The 24,295-nt window shown below is 40.5% G+C and overlaps 1 protein-coding gene across 1 annotated transcript; it reads left to right on the top strand.

Annotated features, from left to right (window-relative positions):
- The first annotated feature begins 4,986 nt into the window (after positions 1 to 4,986).
- LOC129588340 (semaphorin-2A-like) lies at positions 4,987 to 24,219 on the top strand. Its single transcript, XM_055482518.1, has 14 exons — positions 4,987 to 5,168; positions 12,659 to 13,630; positions 16,924 to 17,011; positions 18,048 to 18,099; positions 19,673 to 19,732; positions 19,818 to 20,031; positions 20,559 to 20,720; positions 20,921 to 21,042; positions 21,511 to 21,855; positions 22,210 to 22,402; positions 22,504 to 22,785; positions 23,118 to 23,459; positions 23,566 to 23,678; positions 23,739 to 24,219. Exons 2-14 carry the CDS (start codon positions 13,546 to 13,548, stop codon positions 23,769 to 23,771), a joined length of 2,091 nt encoding a protein of 696 aa, XP_055338493.1. The 5' UTR covers positions 4,987 to 5,168; positions 12,659 to 13,545; the 3' UTR covers positions 23,772 to 24,219.
- The last annotated feature ends 76 nt before the right edge of the window (positions 24,220 to 24,295 follow it).

Here is a 24,295-nt window from a genome sequence, read left to right as displayed (position 1 = left end):
AACTTTATTAAAGTTGCCGATATTTAAACACTGATAGGAGAATAGTCCACGGTCACAAGGTCACCTGGTACCGTAAACCCTTAAACAATAGTGAGAAATTATCACCATGGGCGAAGTGCCAGTATTTCCACGCATTTTAAAAAATATCAATGTTTTCTGGCCCGTTAATATGTATGTCTCACATTACAGTGTACGGTCTCATTACGTACGACATCAAATTTACATAGCTCATTTAAAAAAAACATAATGTTAGGTATGCTTTAAGGCTGCAGTCACTGGATGGGAATAATTGGGTTTCGGGTAAATCTTTTAGTTGTTATATTTATACATTCAACAGTAGTTGCATTCTTGCCGATACCAGCAGTGCTTGAATTTGATTTCTTGAAGTGCCTAAACGAACACAAGCAAAGCAAACTGGTTGTAGTTATGTATTGTCACTATTATCAATTTTGTTCTATTTATAAATTTTTTTTTAATTTTAAGACAAGCTTTTTTTAATTTTTAAGCAAGATAAAAGCTGTGCCGTTGTGTTTACAAAAACAGGCAGGAAATATTGAGGAACAATAAAAACAAAGCGATAAATTACTGTTTCCTGCAGTGTTCCGTTGGTACGTGGGAATTCACCGCCACAGGAGCCGCAGCATTGCCGGCAACACTGCGCGCTGCAAATGACAGTTATGACTAACGAATAACCATCAATTCGTCATTTTCGCCAGTTGTGTTGCCACAATTCCCGGCATAGCGATGAATTGAATCCTAGCCGGCAGTCTTTCAATAGCGGCCATTTTTAAACAGCAGTCGGCATTACGGCACGGTAATGGCGGCTGTAGTAATTCCAGTCTTCTGGTTAAGAAGTAATTGTACAAATCAAAAATCATCAGGCACGGGTGGTCTACGAGCTCATTACGCGCTGCGGTGAAATACAATGAATTCCGAAATGTCATCATTATCAGTCGCTGCGGTGTTATCACCGAGCGGCTACTGTAAAAGGCTAATCGAAAGCCGGTCGTAAATAGGATTGTTTTTGATTGATTACGGCGAAAATGCCAATTTTTAATAACACATCAAGACTGTCGCCTGCAAACAGCCAAATGGATTTTGCAAAAATTAATTGGGAGCAAATACGTTAGCCTTCCAGTTTAGCTTTACCGAACTAACAAAAAGTTCACCTTTAGTACCTTAACATAAGAAAAGGATCCGATAACTATCTGTACATGATACGCACTCAATTTTTTTATTAATATTTGAAAATCTAAATGTATCTGCCTGATTTCATATACCGGTGTTTTGTTCTGCAATGTTACTAGTGCTGCTCAGATTTACGACAGAACCAAATTTGTAAACAGTACTTTTAACCAGAAAACGTCAACTTCGTACTAAGAAATGCTATAAAAACCTGCAATGACAGGCAACACAATCCTTTCGTTTACTCCAACTTATTCCGGTCAGCAGGCATTTTAAAATATGGTTGAGTAATTGCCAATGCAACGTCCCGCGGCTATAAGCGGTTTAGTCATCTCAGTGGAGATGTTGACGATGTATGCTTAATTTTAATCCCTCTATTCTTTAGCGGCGCACAAGGTAAAGTCAAAATTGATGCTGGACATGGTCGATGCGTAAGCTGCTTTTCAGTGTGCCCGTGCGAGAGCTATCATTACGCCAGCGGGAGGAGATGCCGGTCGCACTAGACGGAAGGAGTCGCTATACATACTGTACAATCTGGTCAGTTACGTGGACCACTCGGGATCGGATTAAAGCGGGCTGTTTTTCAAGCCGGCTCATTAGCACCGGGCTAAACATGACCACTCGATTGTATGCGGCCGGTAAACAGGATTACACCGGTTAGAAAATGGGTGGCTGTGGGGGACTGGTTACGGCTGGATGCATCATAATCCGCTATTTTGGACATCGTCACGTTCCCCTGTGGTCCTTGGTTACCGAAAGGTCAAGGAAGATTAGCCACTGTTACACCAGATGGCTGAGGACGAGTTTGCACTCGTGCAATTAGTTAACAATCGGCTATGTGGACAGAGGATACTTCCGGAATACTCCCAAAATCTGTTCGTTAATTTTCTTAAATTTTTATAAAGCAACTCAGTGCCATAATACTTTATGTGCATCCTTTTTATTCGAGCGTTAGTTTATTAAAAATTAGGCATACTGATTAGTTAACAGTTTATAATTTTTATTATGATAACGGCACTTTTATGGAGAAATGTAGAAAAATTCATACTTAAGTTTGCAGCTGCTGCAGTGCATTTTGCAACCATGTGTCGTTACAGATCTCATACCTCGTAGTTTGATAAGATGATTTACTCTCGTCTAAGTCTGTGGGTTAATAAATACGATTTGGTGTGAAAATCTGCATGGAAAACTAGGTTGATTTGGTGTATCTTGTCCTGGTGTGGAGAAGCTATAAGGAACGATTAAAAACTCGTTTGAGCGGCAGCGGCTTGTTAATGTGTCTCAGCACAGTAACCGGCTTACAATCCATCCGGAAGTTATAATGACCAATAAAAGTTTTTTACAACTGTGGCGAGCATGTATCTGGTCTCTCTGTGATCAGCTGCCGATAGGGAGACAATCCTGGACGGAAACCGGGTGGGATATGGGTCAGGAATCGATCATTGGGCCTTTTATATGGGCATCCCATTATGAGCTTTAAAGTCAATCATCAAAAGACACAACAGTCGGTGGTGCTCTGTAGCGGCGTCTATAGTAAACCGTGTCAAACAGTTCATAAAATTTTCCCCGGCCACAACATCCTGACCGTTCACTTCCCCACTGTTGACCGGGGCTTTGATTGCGTAGAGGCATAATTTAAAACAGCTGTAAACGTCATAAGGAACATGAAAAAATATTACACCAGTTGGCCCACTGATCGACTTGGCCCTCCAAGCATTTTTTATTCCGTTGACGTATTGATTGCCGCTTTGCAAATAGATAATGCATCACGTACAAGCCATAAGGAAGATCATTTATAATTTTTATGGTTCTTAACATTTTTGCCCACATCCCAGAAACACACCCATCTCTCATAATATATCTAATTTCTAATACCAGCAGTATACAACAAAACGTAAAACTCGCATTAAATAAAAATTCTTTGTGCAAATGCCCGCTAGACTTTGCTCAAATGCAAAATGCGCCAGCTAGCGCAGTAAATCTTTTTTTATTTCTTCTCCGAAGTACTTAACTGCGCCCAGTTGGAATTATGATTGTCTATTTCAGAACAATGAAGACTGTCGTACAAGCCGACATAATTTTATTGTGCTCTGCAAATATTAACGTTATAATCATGCACATCAGTTGCCGTTATATATAGTTGAATGACCTTTCTTGACTTCTTACTCATGAGACAACCTCATCTATGTAAATTTAAAGCGGACACCAATATGCTTGTAGCACAAACATCATTATCAATCCTTACAGCAATAATTAGAGAAATTGCTCGCTCACTATGGCGCTGCTAACTGAATTTTATAGAATGGCTACTGTATAAGCTGCAACTTGGATTAAAATGCAGCAAAAGGGAGAAACGATTTCTTCTGGACAATACACCCTTACTGTGCTCTTTTGGTTAGGCATTTTACAACTTGACTGGATGGCTGAAAAGCGACTGCCTATAAAGTGTTGACAGACAGCTGCACTGTCAACAAGCTGCAAAACTGGTGGCTGCTGCTGTAGTTACGATGATGTAGTTTGATGGAAGGGCTGTGAAGCGTTACTTGATATTTCAGGTGTTGCATCGTTGCTGGACAATGGGCAAACTATAAGCAAATGCCTGATAGCCCTAAGCGGAGAGGATTTAAACCCCCGCGTATCGCCTCCATCAGATGACGTCATGCTGTGCCACTGGACAGTGGTCAGGGGCGCTTATGTAAATATGCCAGCCGGAATATATATATTATACTAGTGTGTATCGGTAATCTTTTATGCAATAAATCATCCCATCAGGCCAAATAGCCCGGGCCTCTTGAGATGATGATGCCACGGCGTCCACGGGCCGAGTGATGCTACCCAATCCGACGGATCAAACTACTTTGTTTCGTAACGAGGATACGGTAGATGAAGGGCTCTGTCAAGTTTAGTAACAGATTTTTCTGACTGCGGGCCAAATGATGGCCTGATGGATCGTTTTGACAATCTGCCGGCACTGTTTTTCAAAACAACTCCCGTGATTTGTTTAGCTTTGTAAGCGAAGTAAACAAAATGGTATAATAATTAAGCATTTAGATTTAAATTAAAATTAATACTTACGTTTTAGAAAATAGGAAGAAATGCAAAATAAAATATCAAAACCAAGCACATAGTATTATAACGTTTTTCCGGATCATTATGGAGATACATCTACATTAATAATTATTTTTATACATGCACGTACGATTCGTACGTACTACTAACTTTCGCAGTTAGTAGTTATCGTACTTTCCGCTGTCGGATTAATATTTAATTTATCTTGATTCTAATATGTATAAATAATGCCCGTGTCTAATATGTATAAATGCGTAGATTATGCTTTTTTGCTAGTTTATACTTTTCACTTTTGCATACCGTATATTAATATGACCAGCATAATTGTACTGTAAAGCAGCGCTAGATTTACAATTACGTACAAGTACACAATTGTATCTCGTTCCATCAAATATCCGCCTGAATGAACAACCATCGCGCAACGTTTCCCTGTCCCACAGTTGCCAAATGGTAGCGCGGGTCAAGAGAGGGAAGAAGCGGCAAGTGTCAGATGCAGATCTGGCGCATGTACCCAACACCCGCTATTTGCGCCGGCAAACGAGCTGGACTCAATGTTGCAACATACGGTACAGTTGTACAACACGGTATACTGTATATCCGTCGCAACGACTCCGCCCTTTTAAACCACTGTTTAATAAGGCTTGACAGCTGGGACACGGCGGCTGGACTCGAATATAAAATGGGCTTATGTATCATTTTGCGACGTTTACATGCACGGTTGTCAAGTTCTTTTGCGGCATTCGCCGATCTGCAGATTTGCATGGCGATTTAACACGTCGGTGTTTGCTCATCAAGACGTTTTCCATTGACCACTATAGTGCTTTGTTTTGAGAGATAGTTTGTTTGTCCGACTTCCGGTTAATCTAAATTTATTCCCCAATAAATACCATCGATTTTTCCATTATTCGTAACAGGTATGGAAACTTGATAATAAAACATTTTTCATACAGTATTATAGAGAGCCATAGCTGTCGCAATTAAAGGCTTTAGACGTGGTGATAATTGTTAACAATTGCACTGCTAACAACAAAGCATTTTGCATCGGCTCCGCGCGTAAACGGATCCGATTATCGAAACAGCGTATCGGTTTCACTCCAACTGCGTAGCAGCTGTTTGGTGCTGGCTTCGAAATACTGTAGCACTGTACTACATACTATGCTTTTATAAAGTCGGTAGCTGACCGGAAGTGTTCCTAAATGTCGAATTGTTGCTTTAAATCTGTGAATGATAAGAACATTCTAAAAAATTATTACGACACCAAACTTTATATTACTAATAATTTTACAATATTGTTAATGCTAATAATAATTCTAGTGGGTGCTCTACTATACTGTATGTAATCGCATAGGTAAAACAGATTTTTACTTATGGCTTACAGATCCATTTCTAACTGAGTCTAAGATTACAAATCTATCCCAAAGTATCGTACAAAAACAACGATTTTGCGGTTTATCTAAGTGAAAGCAAAGGAGGCCTAAACTCAATTTGAATTTGGCTGCATTACACATCCGCTGTTGCCGCGCAGTGGGAAAGTGTTGCGTCGATGATTGCGCGGGTCAACAAAATGGTTCCGTTGGCGGCACTTGTGGTCAAGAAGTACTTGACCAACTGCGCAGGCGTTTCCTTTTTGCCACATATACATTCTCTCCCCTCATCCTAAACAAATTGCAGTACATTTTCACGCGGGATACTCTGCCTATTTTGATTATCTTGACTTATTAACTTAACGTCACTGTGTACACTGCTCACTTGACCGGCGTGTTATTCTTGCGCGCTGCACACTGGACATTTATAGAAAATATATATGGACGTATGGTGTGACCAATATGTTAAAGGCTATACATTGCGTTAGAGTGTGTTGGATCAAGTCTTTATCGAGAGCAAATTCTGGTTTAACCTACATTTATCCAGCCGGATGTTGCCTTGATAAACCGTGACCATATGTCGACGTGTATATCGGCGATGTCGGCTTTTAGCGCAAATTTTCCGGTGTGGATGCGGGGAAAAGAAAATGGCTTAATGCGAATTAATCCTCCTAGCAAAGCCCAAGCGGCCTGCCAGGACTGTAATCACTGTATAGATATGCGTGATGTTTTTTGTGCAGTGCCGACGTGAGCAAGCCGGGAAATCTAAGCAGTGTATTTTCCCGATTCGGAAAGTAGGTGAAATCGATTGTCTGATCCGATCGATTTCGCCGGCTGTAAATGAAATGATACGTATCAATTAGGAAAGCTGGCAGAATTCTCGTTAAACCTAATTTTAGTAGCGTTCAAAGCATTTTAGGACAACAAGCGTGTAGACTGAATACTTCTTACAAGATTAAAAGATTTAAATCGAATTTTAAAAAAATAAAAATCTATACAATAAGTCAGATTTGCGAGAAGGTTGCAAATCTTTAAAACTATTGTTTTCAATGAGGAAAAGCCCGAGAATATTTAATTTAAAACATAATACTTGAAATTTTTATATTAATTTTGCAATAAAGTAGGAAAACTCGATAATCGCGATCTGGAGCAATAAAATCGATTTTCCATAGTCGTGGCGCGCATATATATATTAATTGATTTATGGCCTTCACATGCGTCCGGATATGTATAGTGGATTCTGAGGCCATTGAAGGCGGTGTTTGAAGGGTATCAATTAAGAGGACGTTGTTTGATGAATAGCACTAAGGCAGTCATAATAAACCGGTACGGATCAGATTTCACGGGCTATTGTTAGCTACAGTTCGCATTTCCATCCAGCAGACTCACTGCTTATTAATTATTCCTAATGGTAAGACTCATCAGTCTTAGTTAACACAAATACTAAACAATTTAACCCTTTCAACAAGAACATGTTTTGCGTCATTAAAAGTTAATTTGTTTGCCGCCGCCTGTAATGAATTTGTTTTCAAGTTGTCAAAAGTTAAAATCCGTAATTTTCAACGTTAGTATAGTCCTTTATATTTATCATGATCACATGGGTTAATTACTATGTGTTTTTAAGGCATAATCGGCCAAAATTATGTTTTTAAGATTGCATTGTCAAAGGTGTTTATTTCGCATGAAAACTTTATTCTGCTAAACGTTGCTGTTGTATTTAGAAAAGATTTCTACAAACTTCTGGCGCTACTACAGCTACAAATGTAAAACATTTTAGCATTTAATGTGATAGCCCTGTAACTTGTGTTTGTTTTTTCTAACCGTCCCAGATACAGCTGCGGATTGTTTTGTTAAACACACAGTTGCTGGCAGCTGTGTTGATCCAGAATCTCTTTCTCAACAAAATAGTGAACGAAAATTAAAGTCAAACGCTGGCTGGTCAAAGAAACGCCATGTAGGAAAAATCATTCTTGACATAGCATAACAATTTGCCCAAGAGCAATTTGCGGAAAAAGTCCGTGTTCCCATCCGACAGCTATTTCCCAACAACTGTTTCACACATATATCTCACAACTGCCCGGCATCGGCATGGTCGGGAGAAAAACGCTTATAAATGTCATTGCAGTGGAATGTTTTCAATCTGTTCCTGTCTGTAGTGAATTTTAAAAGAGAGGGACGTTACCACCAAACTTAATTTACTCCCATGACTGGTCATGCTGAAAATATGGATCGTTATTATGAAAATTGCTGCTTGTTCTGCGGACGGTGTCAGACAGGCGGAAAACGGCGAAATCCGTGTTAAACACTGGCGGGATGCCGCATATTCACACTGCACTGACCACTGCAAAATGGCTTCTGTCCATTATACGTGATTATGGGCCGCAGCGTTTATTGGAGCCAATGTCCGCCGTTTTCACTCTCTCAAACAATCCAATCCATCATTTAAATTTTGATTACGGTGTCCCTTGATTCAAACTGTGTATGTGCATCGGTTTGGCCCAGAAAATGAGCTGTAATTTGAATCATGTCCAGTTGCTGTCCAAATGGCGCGCTTATCAGTGCATATTCATAAAAGCCGTAAATAGTGTACAACTATCAGTACACTGAGCGCAGACCGGCAATCGAGATGAATATTATTCATTATTTATTCATAGCTATGGTTTACGATAACAAAATGTGTAGAAATGCATACCGCTACTGGATTACTAAACATGGCTAATAGAATCATAAAGTACTATGCGATAACAGTTAATACCCATAATTAAAATGGCGTTATCAAATATCAAAGATAACAACAGTTTCTCATCCATCAGTTGACCGGTTTCCGTCCTTCCGCGTTCATCATTCTTACCCAAAATAGAATCTTATGTTTTTGATGTTAATTTACGTAAGAAAGTCTTACAGTTCACTTTTATTTAACAGTTTCCTGTGTTCTGCATTAAAAGAGAATAACTGCAAAAACTAAGAATTATTAAACATTTTTGTAATGGCTTAAGTGCAAAGTGTATTAGTACAATTCTATCACAATTAACAAATCAAATCGATCTAATAAAGTATGCATAGATTGAGTTTTCGAGAGTACAATTACGTGTCCACTGGTGACCTCACATGGAACCATAAAGCATTCTATGCACATCTGGCCATCAACTGCATTAAGCGTTTTAACTAATGAGACCCATGTCATTGTGTTAATAGTTTTACTGCTCTGAATCGAATTAGTGGAAAGCAATCTGGCTGATCAGTGCTTGAGCGCCACCGAACATATCCGTAATTGTGATGGGCTTCTGAATGGAATTATTAGCACTTGTCGGAGGAATGGAGTTTTTTCAAAGTATATCAGTCTGCGCATATTTGTTCGATCATTAATGCCTCTTTGGCCATGTATACCGGTCCAGCCGACCGCAACACGTGCTCTCCTTGTGAACAGTGTGCGGCGGCGGGCATGGCCAGACAGGGATAGGATTTCCAGCGGTGCTTTCTCAAAACCTTCTCCTTAGCCGGGTGCGGGAGAAGGGAATTCTTTCCACATCAGTTGTTCTACTCAAGGGGTGCTAATTAGCCTGACCACTGTGATAGAAATTCGAGCGTGTTGCCGTATATCGCCGCATCAAGGGAGAAAGCGCCACTGACCACTGTACAGTGCACAGATGCCGCTCTCAATCAACTGGCTGCCGGTACCATGTAGCCGGCTAATACCGGAATGTAATGCCGCTTCATTCCACGCCCTCGAAATGACTTCGGATACAAATCTCTTAACAAGCACTATATCATTTCCACCGTATTAATGTTTGGGAATTTCACAGTTGTCAATTTTCTAACCCAAGAAAACGAATTACATCGGTCAAGAATTTGTCCACCAAAATTATTTCTGAAATGTCGAAGTCTAGCCCAAATTTTCAATTACGTTCTTACGTTCTATTCATTTTAGTGAGAAGCAGTCGAATATATGATAAAAACTTTCACTTAAGTATGCAAACCTTTCGTTAAGCGAATAAAAGTTCGCCCTATAAAATACAGAAGCTTTTTTTGTAAATTGTGCAGCGGTAAATCCATGATTAATGGACTATTAAAAAGTATTGTTGTTAAGTTTTCCTGTTCGTTTAGCCGGAAAAGACTGAGCAAAATTACTGCACAATCGATTTGCCCCAGAAAAGCCGGGCACACTCTCGTCACTCTGAGTAAGCACGATAAGACACATCGTTACGCCGGCACAGTCGGACTTTTTCAGAGTGTTTAAATCACAGTCTACCGATTATAAAATCTCCCATCCTTCCACGCTTTCTTCATTTTCACATCAGCAGTCCGTTAAGGGTTTTACGGGTGTACGCTTATGCTCGTCGCGTGGGAATCAGCTGCTGATTGGGTTGGGCAACAAAGCGGAAAATTTCTTTCTCAAGGGGACTACTGTTCCGAGGCTGCTTATCACGTCAACCCACATTCTTTTTTCTTCAACACTCATCCACACCATAATCATTTTGATTAACTACAAAATTGCCGAACAAAAAAATTAATTATTTATAAGGCAATTTCAGAAGAACTAATACAAAATACTTAAATGCATAATAAACACAAGGCCAGAATTACTACGTGTTTTCACAAATGTTAACACAAAATTTTAGTTTTACTAGTTTTGGCTTGTGAAGCACAGACTATACAGTGAATACACAAAGTGTTTTCAACAAAGTGTTGCAACATTTCTGATTGAATTATTTAATTCAGAGTGCGTCCAATTCTTACAAATTTATGGAGCATTTTCTTTAATTTTATTTCAAAAATGTTTTTGACTAGCATTGTCGTCACTTAAATGAGTTTTACATCAAGCTGTGCATTTGTTAGCAACTTTACAGAAAGCCGGTGTTGTGACCTGAACATGCCATAGCTGATCCTTATTAATAGGTGAAAGGATTACGGCTGCCGTAATTTCCAGTGTAATTTTTTATTTTTAACGGCCAATCCATTAAGCAGCAGCAATCCACAGATCGATTAGCCGGTTTTATACACGCTGCTGTGTTCTCATCGTCCGCAGCATACTCACAATCAATGCACTGTCGTTCCATGCAGGGAGGTTTTTGACGGAAAGCACTATTTTAACGGATGACAGTATTTTGACAACCTGCAATAAACTGATTTACGAGTATTTCTAATAATTTCTGACGGATAATCCGTGGTGCGTAAGAGAGCAAGCACAGCAAGCCTGTACGGAGCTCTCCGGAAAACTGGTGCACAAGAAAGCGCTCATCTTCTCACTTGAAGGTTTGCATGTGGTCAGCAGACGCACGCAGTTCGGCATAATCCACCTGCGCTCTTGCTTTCGTCCAGATTGCTGGGTAATTTTCCGCTTATTTTATGATTAGCCAAATCACTGTAATTTCTAAAATGGGGGTAATGCCTTGAAGTAACACATGCAAGTTTTCGAGAATTTTAGAATTGTATGGGTGTTTGGATGAGAAATGCGATTTTACATAGTGGCTGTCAGATTATACTGTATATCGATAATTTGGCGGTAAAGTTTTGTCATATACCGGATTTCCAAAATACTGAACGCGGGTTTTAAAATTTAATTTATATACATTTTTTTATTCAGCGAAACTTTATTACACAAACCTTGCTTGTTGAATGTATAGATAATAGCACAAATATAGTTATAGCTGTTATAAGCAAACTTTTAGCTCACTACAGAGTCTGTAAATTAAAAATTAATAACTTCATGTCAGAATCTTGCGGTAAAATTTCTTCTCGGATTAAATATTCCGCGGATAAATCGGATTACGTTTGCCGTATTCCGACGTTATGATTGGATTCTATGGAATGTTTCTATTCTTCCATCAAGAACATAAATAAAACAAACATACAAACATGGAATTCTTTGGTATTGTAATAGCAACAATTATTCCAATCAAGATTAGATCGTGCCAACATGCCGGTAATAGGGCCTAAAAGAGCCACAGCTTACCGTACCCGAACCGGTATTTCACATGTAGTGGTGTGGAGGATAGCCCGTGTCTGTTTATTTTCTTTGGTGGAGCAAATTTGTTCTTACCTACGGCCATAGCACTTAATGGAAATCTCAAAGGAACAATACTGGCCAACGTCTTACTCCATCTACATAATCCCCCAGTGAAATAGATTAAAGAAGAAGATTAATGGAGCTTCGTATTGTTCCCGTGCTGAATAGGGCCCGACTGTCCACTCGGCGCGGTAGCCGAAAATTGCCGTACCGCACGGGATGGTTTGATTACAGTGGCAGCCGGTCTGTGTGTGTGATGAATCACCTGTCCGAATTCATCAACCCCACCACTCGCCCATACACGCTGTGGGCCCCCTTTCCGCACACACGCACATGCTGGTGAAAAATTGCTTTTCCATAATTTATCATTTTTCTATGGGACCTAACCCTGCTTTATGCAGCCCAGTGATTGTATGTCTGTAAAAGACTAACGTTTTCCAATTTCTTGCAAATTGTCCGCGGGAGCGATTATTCTTTAGCTGAATTATTCAGCAATTTCACCTTTTCACCTGTCAAAAAAAGTTTTAAGTGATGGAAACGGGTAGCGTGCGCGCGGACTGCTGGCCGGTCAACGGTCGCCTTGCGTGCCAGTTGTTGGGCGCAATAAATTAATTTCTCTCCCGTCTTGTGGGAAACAGTTTTTACCCAGCTTCTCAAATATTCATACCATCTATCAATAATTCGCTACTGCTGGAAAGCGCCTGTGACGTACACAGCGCACCAGCTACGTAACCAAATGTCAAACAGGCATCTTGAAAGGTTGTGAGTTTTGTCCAAACCAGTTGAGATACAATTGTCTACCATATACCTGCAAATTTTCTCGCCATGACGAGGAAGAATAAACCATCAGTTACGAGTGGGATACTGCATTATCTATTGAACGGTTCAGGCGAGCGTGCAGCGCTGCCGTGCGTATTGTCCGCTGAATAGCACAGTAGGGCCACCGAACGAGCCCCGAAGTTTTATGGAATGATAGTAGGCAATTTACGCATTGATCCATCATTGTATCCAAATGCTCTTGGATAATTTTCAGGTCTCCTTGTCCTCAACCGGTAAGACAATACGGTCTATTCAGTCCACTGAAGAGGGAAACATCTGTCCTTAACTGACTCAAATCAACCACCGAGGCCCCGCCCTCATCTGGCCCTTCACAGCAATCAACGCAGCGGTGCTGGATAATTGCTGTCTGCATTCTAATCACCGCGCAAGCCGCTAAATCCTGGTGCATTTGAGGCCAACTGGCCATTGGTCAAACAGAGACCGGATCTTTTGTACGTACAAGCTGGCATTGCTCTTGACAATTGGCTTCCCTTCGGCTGATTTTCATCATCGTATCTCTCTCTGTCTCGCTCATTCCACATCTTCACCCACTCACTGCCTACAACTCGGCATTTCTCACTCATTTGCTCGATGAACTGAAACTCCACTCGGATTTCTCATCACTCTCCTCGTACACGTCAGTTGTTGCCAGAAAGATCACAGTGTCAAGAGGGGAAGCGGAAAGAGTCGATTTTTTGCACTTTCCGCTGGTTTTTGTACGGACGCGCCTTTTTGTATGAGTGCAGAGTCGGGTTGTGTATGCGTATCGTGACTGTTGACGGTTTGCCGGTTGGTGTGCGGTGGCGGTTCAAGAAGTTATTTATTGATTTTTATGAGATCCGATAAAATCATTTTTTATCCTCTATTTCCGGAAGTGCCCGTGCAACCGGTTGCCGGTTGCTTGTGTGTGCCTAACTATAAACGCCGGTCTGCTATATTTTCCATCCATCATCAATGGCAATCCAGTGAATTCCGTTAGTGCACTTTGCTGTCGGGTGAGATATTTATTAATCCACTTGTGTGTGTGGATTCCCGGATTGGAGCGGTGAATCGGAGCGGAGAGGAAAAAAGCAACACCATTTACACTAGGACAACGGCAAAATGATCCCGACTCCAAGTGGCTTCCGGTTCATGCTGCGCATCATATTACTGCCGGCAGTATGCCTGGTTACCTGGACATCAGCAGGTAAATACTTGCTACCATATTTACGACACACTGGTTTTGTAACAACCGCAATTGCAAATTTATCATGACATTATATTTACATAGCTGCATATTTAAATTTAACTGTATGCAGTTTTATGTGCATGATTAAAATTTGGCTGTGTATGCAACATTTTCACGGCAACTCCAGACACAAAAAATGAAATACCCAAAAGTTTTCTAGCTGAATTATCCCAGGCGCATTTACAGCACTGAAATTCTCGTTTTCGGTTTTTATTCCCAGATAGCGTAGTTGAGAATCCAAACTTGAAGCATTCTCCTGAATTAAACGCCCCTGCTGTATTTGAGTATCTTGAAATGGCGCAGAGTTACGTAAAACCTTAGTAATGCCGATTATACCGGGTGTCCATTTTGTTATGCCATAATTTAATTTGAATATTTGTAAGGGAAAAAAAATCATTTTTTGTATGCGTTTGAATTCGGATTAGCATAACTATAAAAGATTTTATTATCGGCAACTTATTCCTAGATATGCTCTGCTTTGTAATGCAAAGCTTGTGTGTAATGTGTAATGCCTTTTTATATACGCTTGCAGCGCTATTGATTGAATTATGGACTTGTTCCTTTTTTTCACGGTCGCCTCCGGTAACAAGATCGTAAAAACGCTTAAGTACATTTATATAACAGTCGCTAACTTTTTGAGCAAACACCCGCTCTGCATTTCTCATCTGCCAGTGAATTAACTGGGCTCTTTTCGTCCACTGGCAGTGTAAATCAACCGAGAATGATGTACTCCAATAGTTAAATTTGGGCTTCATTGAAAATGTTAATGATGATCAACAGGAAATGAGATGTTCCTTGGTAATTACCCGGAGCTGTGATTTCATTTCCGATGTTGACTCGTATTGACAAAAGGTTTCCTTTATGTCGTCGTCTTTGTATTGCAACCGTCAGCCACTCTTCATCCCGTGCAATATAACTCCCCTCTTATACACGTCCACCACTCGGCAGAAATATCAGTAATTTTCTGGCCGAGCGTCTTGACGCATGCATAAGACGTGCCTGCTGACATTTTGTCAATATTTGCCCAAGAAATCGAGACCAACACAAGCCAGCATTACCTTAGCACCTTGCCACAATGACCACTTGCCATTCTACTCCAGACATGCACAGCAGATTGCTACGCCTGTTGTTCCCCTTAGGAAAATATTCTCTGGTTACATGCGTGGGCTTCTGTTCTTGTAACAGTGTATGAACACCACTGTTAGGGTCTTTTCCAATCCGTTCTCAAACAAGAGTTTCATATACAACGAGAGCTTTCAGAAATTAAGTTCTAAACAACAGAAGCTTGTCTTTGCATTCTTCCGGCTTGTGCACAAATTTTATCAGACATATTTGCTTCGCCGGCGTTCACATCGCTTATATACAGACATTTGTGGCTACTTTAATCTAGCAGTCAGAGTGCTTTACTGAGAGGCCAGAGTCAAATTTTTAACATTTTGAAAAAATTATACATTTTTAAGCATAGTTTATTTTGTTGCTTTGTTCCTGTTTTTTCTAACTGATGCAAGGTTTTATAAGTATGCGTATGTGAAACATAAACCGCTTCTAAAGGAAGTCAATATATTATGTACATGCACACATGAAGAGAAAAAATTGTTTTGCTTGCCCATACACCACGGAAAGCTTAAGCTTATAAAAGCTGCATTTGGGAAGCAATTAATTGGAAAGGGATCACGGACACAGTGACATTAATAGCCGCGGCCACAGTGCATCGGTCTTGGAGAGAAAAACAATCTGTTTGATATAGTGATTTCCTGGATATCCATTTCTTTTGACATTGGTTACGTGAGAACAATTTGGAAGTTTAAGTTGGATACAAAGTAGATCCTTTTAGGGTAGAAGGAAGCTCTTAAGAAAATCCCTTGAGATGGCTTAACAATCCTCCCCGTCTAAAGAGGCCCTTATGTTCGTTACATTCTTAGCCACTGATTTCGACGTCGGCTGCAATTTACAATCAACAGAGAAAACATGCTTTGGAGACTGGTGCTAGTCGCGGAGAAAGAGCAGTTTGCAGCAAGTCGAGCAGCATCTTTCGTGTAAACATGTTTTTAATGGAGCTATTTAATCGAGTGAAATTTAACGCGTTGGCTTTATTTATGATCGCCGTGTCCAGCAGTAGCTGCATGCAGCAGCCGCAAATCATCGCTTTAACTGTGGAGCGTTGTTATTATGAGCGCACTGTATGCGTGACGCCACGTGGCTTCAGTAGCCTAATTATGGAGATGCAGTTGAAAAATTATTAAAAAGACCAGCAAATAAAACAGGATAATGGACAGAAGTGTAATTAACGCAGACACGCTTGCGGAATTTTGGGAAGCATGCGAAAAATTACTATGTTTGCCGGCGTTATAGTATCCATCCTAATACTACGTTGTTACATCATGCTTGGGAAAAGGCCGAAAAGCGTTTGATGAAATAGTCATGTCCAGAGATAATGCACACAGGAAAAGCTGCAATTTTGTGCAATAATGTTGTTCATAAAATTTATACTTTATTTAGAAACGATTGATTTGCTTAAAGAAGATACAAAACAGAAATTGCCCGCCCCTTATAACGAACAAATATTTTTTAGTTTTTAATATTTACGTAGTTTTATGCGCGTCGTTGCATCCGTACATTCCGAAGTGTAGAAAGGTCCGTTAATTTACGGGTAACATTTCCGAGAGCGTGCTCCGTTCAATCAGGCTGATATTTGCCCAGCTAATATCTTTGCCCGGCTTAATAGGCAGCCGGTTTCAGTGTGGACATTGCATGCTGTATGCGGCATAAATAGCCCTCCATGTAATGCACGCCGGGATCAATTTCAGTTTTGATTCACGCTTTAGTTTATATTTCTCTGATCCCATATGCTGCAGGTGTGAACAGATAACAATGCCCACAGATTCTCCGCTCTGCATAAATTAAAAGCCGCCAGATCATATCTGGCTGGCCATAAAATTGTCATAAAAGATGTGAAATCAAGCCGACACTCGGGCGTTTAAAATGATACTGCGTGGATACTTTACCTAATCTGATAAGCAAGCAAGCCAGTTGCATCGACCAGTGACCACTTAAACATTTTCTCACATTCCAGAAATAAGTAGCACGAATTTAAAACGGTCAGATTTTCGTGTGCATAAAGCCGTACAAATACAGAGAAAATAATTGAAAAATTCACAACACATATTGATTTCACTATTTCTTCTGGTATTTCTCTACTGCACCATGTTTTTTGATTTTGTTTTGCGATAATGTATCTTATTTTTTTGTAGGTCCAGTGCGCATATTTTCTTGTGGAAGGCTCTATTATCGAACATTTTTCCTGGATTCCCATTCGAGCACCCTGTTTGTCGGTGGAATGTAAGCAAAATTTATATTAAAATCGTATTTATTTTCATATACCTAGACATTACTCTTAAAATTTCATTGACCGCTGGTAATTTGACGAGTCTGTTGTATTGCCTGACCTTCATCCGACGCCAGTTTTATAAAACTTTTCTCCGCAATGTTACATTCACCCATGGCCCAGCACTCAAAATGATGCGCTCGCACAGATATTACAGGGTATAGAAATGGAAAGAGTATCGGAAATTTGCGGTTATTTAATGGAGCTCCCGCTGGTAAGATTGGCAATTTTATTGAAGACCACTAACTGTGAAAGGCTGCCTGTCATGACTGATTTTGACAGCAGTTAGCAATGCTGGCAGTGATGCTGGTCGCCGGATTATTGTTTAGCCCCGTTATATACGGTTCTAGTCATAAACACCGCGGAATTCTCATCTTCTGGGACATCCGAGCGGACATGTAGAGAATCGATGCCCACAACACGTGCCGGAAGTCAAGAACGGCAACAGCCGTCATAACCAGCTGAAATGCGACCTAAAACACTGGACACGTGATACTCTGTGCCGGGGTATAAATGGCTGTGCGTTGTAACGAGCACGGCGTGACATTAGCGATTCAGTTGGGAGAGCCGGCTGGAGAGCCACTTACGGGGTCAAAAGCAGCAGGTAGCACTGGACATGGGGATTCATGTTCACAGGGAAAACTGTTCAGTAGCATCTCACGTAGCTGACCCTGTGAAAAAAGGTCAGGGCCACTTCACTCACCTTCTCACGCCGAAAAGCGATAGCGCAGGAGTCAAGAGCTTTTACACAAGCACGTTCTACTCAAATTTGAGAAAGTTATGGGAGGAATTAATTCTAAAAGTCATAAATAAATGCACAATTTTCATGTTGATAACTAGCGTAAGCGAAGTGGAAAGCGGAAAGAAATATTCTCGGTATGCCTAAATATACCGAGATCCAGGTCGTTAATTTAATAAGCCTGCACTAATTACAGACTGGTATAGCGAAATGGAGAAACCATGAATGACCACGGCGGTGTTTTATTACAGGAACCACATGTTCAAATTGAATTTGGACAACATCAACGCATCATCCTGCCATGTAAGTATAGCAGCCGCGGCCATATGCGCGTAGCCCATAATTATCGCACCGTTACGCTCGCCACACACCTGCTACCGTCTATTCTCCCGGCCATTCCCAGAACAACAGGAATAACAGGCAGCAATACACAGGGGCGCGTATATACAGCCCATCCTATACTTAGATCGCTTTTGCGGTGCGGCCAACGAATACATATCGTTAATAATTTACCGCCAGGCAATAACAGCCGGGGATAGCATCTTGCGCCGGGCGCGCAGTGTAAATATATACAACTTGGGTATGATTGCATCTGAATTATTTAGTACTGGCTGCGGCACAGCATGTGTTGTCGATGCGGTGTAACATGGTCAGAGGATCGTAATTGACAAGATGCAAACGCCCCCAAGGGGGTTTACGTTATGTAATGCGCTAGGACGATTAACGCAGTCTGGCCGGTTGGCTGGCAATATATTCTAATGGTTTTACGCCGCATAACAGAAATGCAACATAAGGTCAGGTCGTTTGCAATATTAATAACATTTGGTTATAAAACTGCAATTACTCTAATGGTCCAGCGTCAGATAAAGTATACATTTATGAGCATAAAAATATTTATCATTTGTTTATAAGCGGTTTGATGTGTTTGAAGTTAGCCATGCACTATGCGAACATCAGTCTCTAACACTACTCACTATTTTTCTATCGCAAGTAGCACGCTCCAAAATAAAATGCAAATCTAATGTGGGTCTATTAAGCCGAACGCTTTTATTATTTTGCATATGAATGGCTTCCTTGAAGTATAGGCTGCACATTGGTTACTTCTATTTTTTTTTGTTGCTTGAAAGGATTTTGAAACTGTATGACCGTACTGCCAAAAATATTGACAAAATCTTTTCCGTAATAGTGAAAGTGTGCAGCTTTATTGCAGTAGCTAATGCATTCTGGGAATTTTTGTTAACGGTAAAAAGATAAACTTGTTTGGCTTAATTAATAATTCATCAGCACTGAGTATTGGATAGTCAGTAATGAATGCAATTAAAATCTTCTTATTTATGCAAATCACTAATGACCCCTATTCCCATTTTATAACCAATACTTTTGCCGTCACGATGGCCACCCCAACGGTTAAAAATGTGTTTAGTTGGCGCATGGTGGTCAGTAACGATAATAATAACCAGCCGAAAATATTTTCCAGATGTTAAGCATGTTAATCCTTAAAGCTGTGTTCAGGGGGCGTTTGATGCGCTGTGACTATGATTACAGGGGCCTGATAGGTTCCAGTCAGGATAATTATTGGTGTTCGTTAATATATTCCCCTCCAGGTGATCAGTTAAGAAGATTTTGTTCCACCAGCCTCGCACTTTGTTCAGCGCAGAGGATTAGGCTGACGGTTTAAGCCGAAATAGAAATTGCGTTTTCATCCACCCAGGAATGTATTACCTGCGTTTAATGGATGAGAAATTTTCCCTCATATAAACCGTAAATTGATTTCTGATAATCGCTATTTTTGTAATAGTCGTAAAAACATAATCAAATCTCAACTTTAACCTTCGGTTTTCTCTCAACCGCAGCTAATTTATGTGCATCTTTGCAGTCTCCCAAGTTCGAGCCTGATTTTCGCCGACGCTGTGAAAATATAATTGGCAAATCAAAGGTAATTTCTGCAGTTACAGAATAGTGTGTGTCACTGTGTGCATCACTTATATACTCAAATACACTAACGGAAACAATGCATACAGCATTTCCATTGCCAAAACCACATCCGCGTCATCCAGCCATTAGCCAAAGGTCAATACTTGTATGTCTGCGGCACCAATGCCTACCGACCCAAAGACTGGATAGCCCATTCAGGAAATTTAACCGAAGTGCAGGGCATCAGCTTCCCCGGGATCGGCGATGGTATTGCGAAATGTCCCTTTGATCCGGAAGATAATAGCACCGCCGTTTGGGTTGGTAAGTGCGTTGGCGATTGCATGTAAATTATAGTAATGCTGTTTGCCTATTGCGTCAGTGCCGCCGACGCTGTGCGGATGTAATTGTAGTGAATTGTTGTAAGTATTCTATTAACAGTGTAATTATTTTGACAGATTCTATCTGTAAACTGTGCAATTAAGGGAGAATTTTGTTCGTTTACCGAGGTCTCACTCAACCCTGTGGACAATGAGTTTAGGCAGATGACTGTTAACAGGAAACTGCCTATGCTATAGAGCAGAATTCGAATATTTTTGGCTATCTACAGTACATACATGTATCTTAAAAACAAGCTTTCATCGAAACACACGCAAAACGTACCTTTTTAATTTTTAAATAAAAATTATGTTGTAAAAATTACTCTTTTTACTCTTTTTGATTATAGTTTAAAAGTTACTCTTTTTGATTATAGATAGTTCAACTTATGTGTTAAGAAGTAACAAAAGGAAAAAATGTACTTATGTACAAAATGTACAAATGTATGAAAAATGTACAAATCCTCTTTACAGAGCACGGTAATCCCGGCAACTATCCGGCTTTGTATTCGGGAACTGTGGCGGATGTAAGCAGAGCTGATCATCTTATCTTCCGATCGGACTTGTACGATTCCCGCTCAACACTAGCCCACTCGTATTTACGCAGCATCGAATACGACACCAAATGGCTTGACAGTAAGCGGGAAAAATCGAAGCTTAAAATCCCAGTTTCGTCCCCTGTAACGAGCCCCACTGTATACACTAAATGCCAATAACCCCGGCAACTTAATAGCATTACTTTCTCATTTGTGGTATATTAGCTTAGACTCTGTCTGCAGCGACCACAATTCATTCGCGTAAGGCTAGCATTGACAAATTGGTTTTTTTCCTAATAGCTCCCCAGTTTGTTGGATCGTACGAGATCGATGAATATGTCTATTTCTTCTTCCGGGAAAATGCGATTGAATATACAAATGCCGGAAAGAACGTCTACGCACGCGTTGCCCGCGTCTGCAAGGTAATAACTGCAGCATTTTTGTTCGATTAATTTTTAATATTTTAAAGTTTTAATTGTGCATTTTGTATTTTTGGAAAATGTGCATTTGTGCATTTGTGCATTTGTGCTTTGATTTACAATTTTCTTAGAGAATTTTTCAAAGCGGTACACAAAATAACTTTGCGTTGTCGTGGCTGACGTACTATGGTTAATGGTTTCATTAGGAATCCCTAGTGTAAACGACGAACAAAAGTTTTAAATGACAGTTAACATAATCAGCAAAACTACACTTACAAATTCAAAGGGTCGATAGCATCCCTTTGTAAATAACACACCAAATGGTCGGCGCATTCTCCTGCGAACACTGACCTCGGGACGAACCATCAGATTAACGCCTGTCCGGTCATTAAGCGCTATTTGCCCAATCATCTCCATGTTGTGTATCTGTGTTATATACATGTAATGGGCATATCTTATTTTCTGGTATAGCGAGACACCGGTGGCCGAAATGTCCTGGAGCAGAACTGGTCCACTTATACCAAGGCGCGGATTAATTGCAGCATCCCAGGAGAGTATCCCTATTATTTCAACCAGATCCAGAGTATTGTCAAGGCCGATACGCCGCGCACATCGGCCGTTACATTCTACGCCACATTTACCAGCTCATTAAATGGCGCCGCGGATGCCGGGGGATTTCAGGGGTCGGCCATTTGTGCCTTTACACTGGAGGATATTGAGAAGGCCTTCAATGGACGCTTTAAGGAGCAGGCTTCGGTTAGCGCCGCGTGGCTTCCGGTATTGAAATCCGATGTACCGGAACCGCGACCCGGACGGGTAAGTGCGTATGGACACAGGGACAGGGAGCGACATGGTGTTAATATTTGCATAACTATAACGAAAAACGCGTTTCCCCAACTGGGACGTGAGGAGAGAAGAAAAAAAGCATTTGTCTACATACTCGACACACATAGATGTCATTGTTGTAATTACAAATGGAAGGAAATCGTAGATTCTGTCGAGCTAAATTTTTTTCATATGCAAAAAAAAGCTTAGGTACTCATAAGTGCATTTTGAGAGCCTACCGAAAGTTACAAAAAGCGCTAAACAATTTTGTCGAATAACATTCTGTAGTCATTTATAGAGAAAAATTAGGTGAAATAAATTATGTTAATTTTAATGTGATTGTAGTGTATGGAGGACACCAAGAATCTTCCCGACAGCGTCCTAACCTTTATTAAGAATCATCCCATTATGGACGCAGCAGTAGCCCATCAATATGGCCAGCCACTATTTTACCAGCATGGATTAACGTTAACAAAGTTAGCCGTTGTTCAGACTATTGCGGAAGGATACGAATACAGTGTATTCTTCGCTGCATCGAGTAAGTTATGCGTTTACGTACATCCGAAATAAATAACACAACCTTTGGATATACGCAATTATTGCGTCATACAGCTCAAAATAATTCTAATTACATTTCAGACACCGGTGTAGTACACAAAATTATCCACTGGTACGACTCCATTAAGCAGTCCGTGGAATCCCGTCTGCTGGACGTTTGGGTTACGCTGGAAGGTGAAGCCATTCGCGCCATGACGGTGTCCAATGAGCACCGGTCGGTGTATGCATCCACCGATACCAAAGTGGCCCAGTTCTCCTTCGCCAGCTGCCACAATCACCGGCATTGTTCGTCGTGCGTACGGGATCCGTTCTGTGTTTGGAGTAGGGAAAACAGCAAATGCGAAGAAATTGCCTCAATAAGCGGTAAATAATTAGTTTAGGAGTATACTTATAAATGGTCTAATTTGGCCACAAAGAATCGTATTTTATGGTAGGCTGAAAGTGTTTATTCAGCATTCATAAATCAGAAAACTGAGAACTTTGTGTGCCCAACATCCAAGAAACGGTTGCATTATTGCAATAGATGAACTATCGTAGAACAGCAGATTATGGTACTTACATGGATATCGTCTAATTTACCGCAAATTGTATAAAAAACCTTAACGAGCTAGTTTTCATAATTCTGTTTTTTGTTGCTCTTTTCTTAATAAGGTGATATGCGAATTGGACAATAGCTTACTGGTTTTTTCTTCCAGAATCTTTGAAGTGGCGTCCTGATCCCAATTTTCTTCAGGACGTTAGACAGGAGCGCGTTCTGGTTTGCGATGAGTGCGTGAAGTGGCAGAACACCAGTGCATTACTAGGGCAGACAGTGTTTCTCCCTTGCCGATATCAAACATCATATTCGCCCGAAAAAGCGAAAGATGTATTTTGGGTTCACAATAAAGCCCGTTTGGACAAGGAGCTGCGAAAACACCGATTACATCGCACGGAAGAGGGATTACTGCTGACAGAAATAAGACCATCCGATGCCGGTTCTTATGAAATGTACAGTGGACACGATGTTGTGTGCAGATTCAGTTTGGGCGTCGATCAAGGTAATTACCACATCGAAAAGTTAAAACCTACCGCACCGAAAAATTTTTGATACGGTAAAACTTTTTTTGAAGATGAGTTAATTAATAGTTGTGCCTATTTTTACAGAGAGCTGTCAAACACCGAGGAGCGAAGCAGAATATAAGAAGGTCTACCGAGACTGGTGTGATGAATTCCAAAAGTATAAAAAGCATATGCAAGCGTGGCAGAAAAGCAAAGAGGTAAATCAGCAATTTATATCATTTCCAGCGTACCCGATTCTCATAAGTGTTGGTTTTCAGGCCTGCATGAAGCAGCACATAAATGCCGTATGATCGTGCCCTTTGTGTTCGCTCATTCCAGTCTGCAGTTGGGATCTGCATGCTCGTTCGTGATCTTTCTTTCGTGATAATCTGTGATTTTGATGGAAAGTATGGAGAATAACGAATTTCGCACTAATAAAAACCAAAATGGAAGGACCAAAGTTTTTGGATTAACCGTGCACACGGTTGTGCCGGCAGTTGCTTGACTCGGATCTTTGTAAGCGCGGAGAAATCTGGTTCTTCAACTGGTGCATTGTAAATGCATGCGCTGCTTTACATTTTGCTCGAGAATTGATGAATTGCAACTCAGATTTTTGGCGGTTTTTGTCCAGTTTAATAATCAAACTTTGCGATTTTTAAAGAATTTTTGTTGAGAAGTATGTTAGCTGTGTCGTTTTCTGACGCCACCGGGAACCGGTCACCGGTATTTTGGTTGTTATAATAACTTACAATTTAGTATTAAAAACGAATTAATTTTATTTGTAATCATTGGTTGGCTGTCATTCTATACAGCACCTGAGAAACAATGTTAGGCC

Source organism: Paramacrobiotus metropolitanus, unplaced genomic scaffold (genome assembly GCF_019649055.1).
Source record: "Paramacrobiotus metropolitanus isolate TYO unplaced genomic scaffold, Prichtersi_v1.0 Parri_scaffold0000029, whole genome shotgun sequence".
NCBI lineage: Eukaryota > Metazoa > Tardigrada > Eutardigrada > Parachela > Macrobiotidae > Paramacrobiotus > Paramacrobiotus metropolitanus.
Note: the sequence above shows the minus strand (reverse complement) of the source record. Positions and strands in the feature narration are given on the sequence as shown.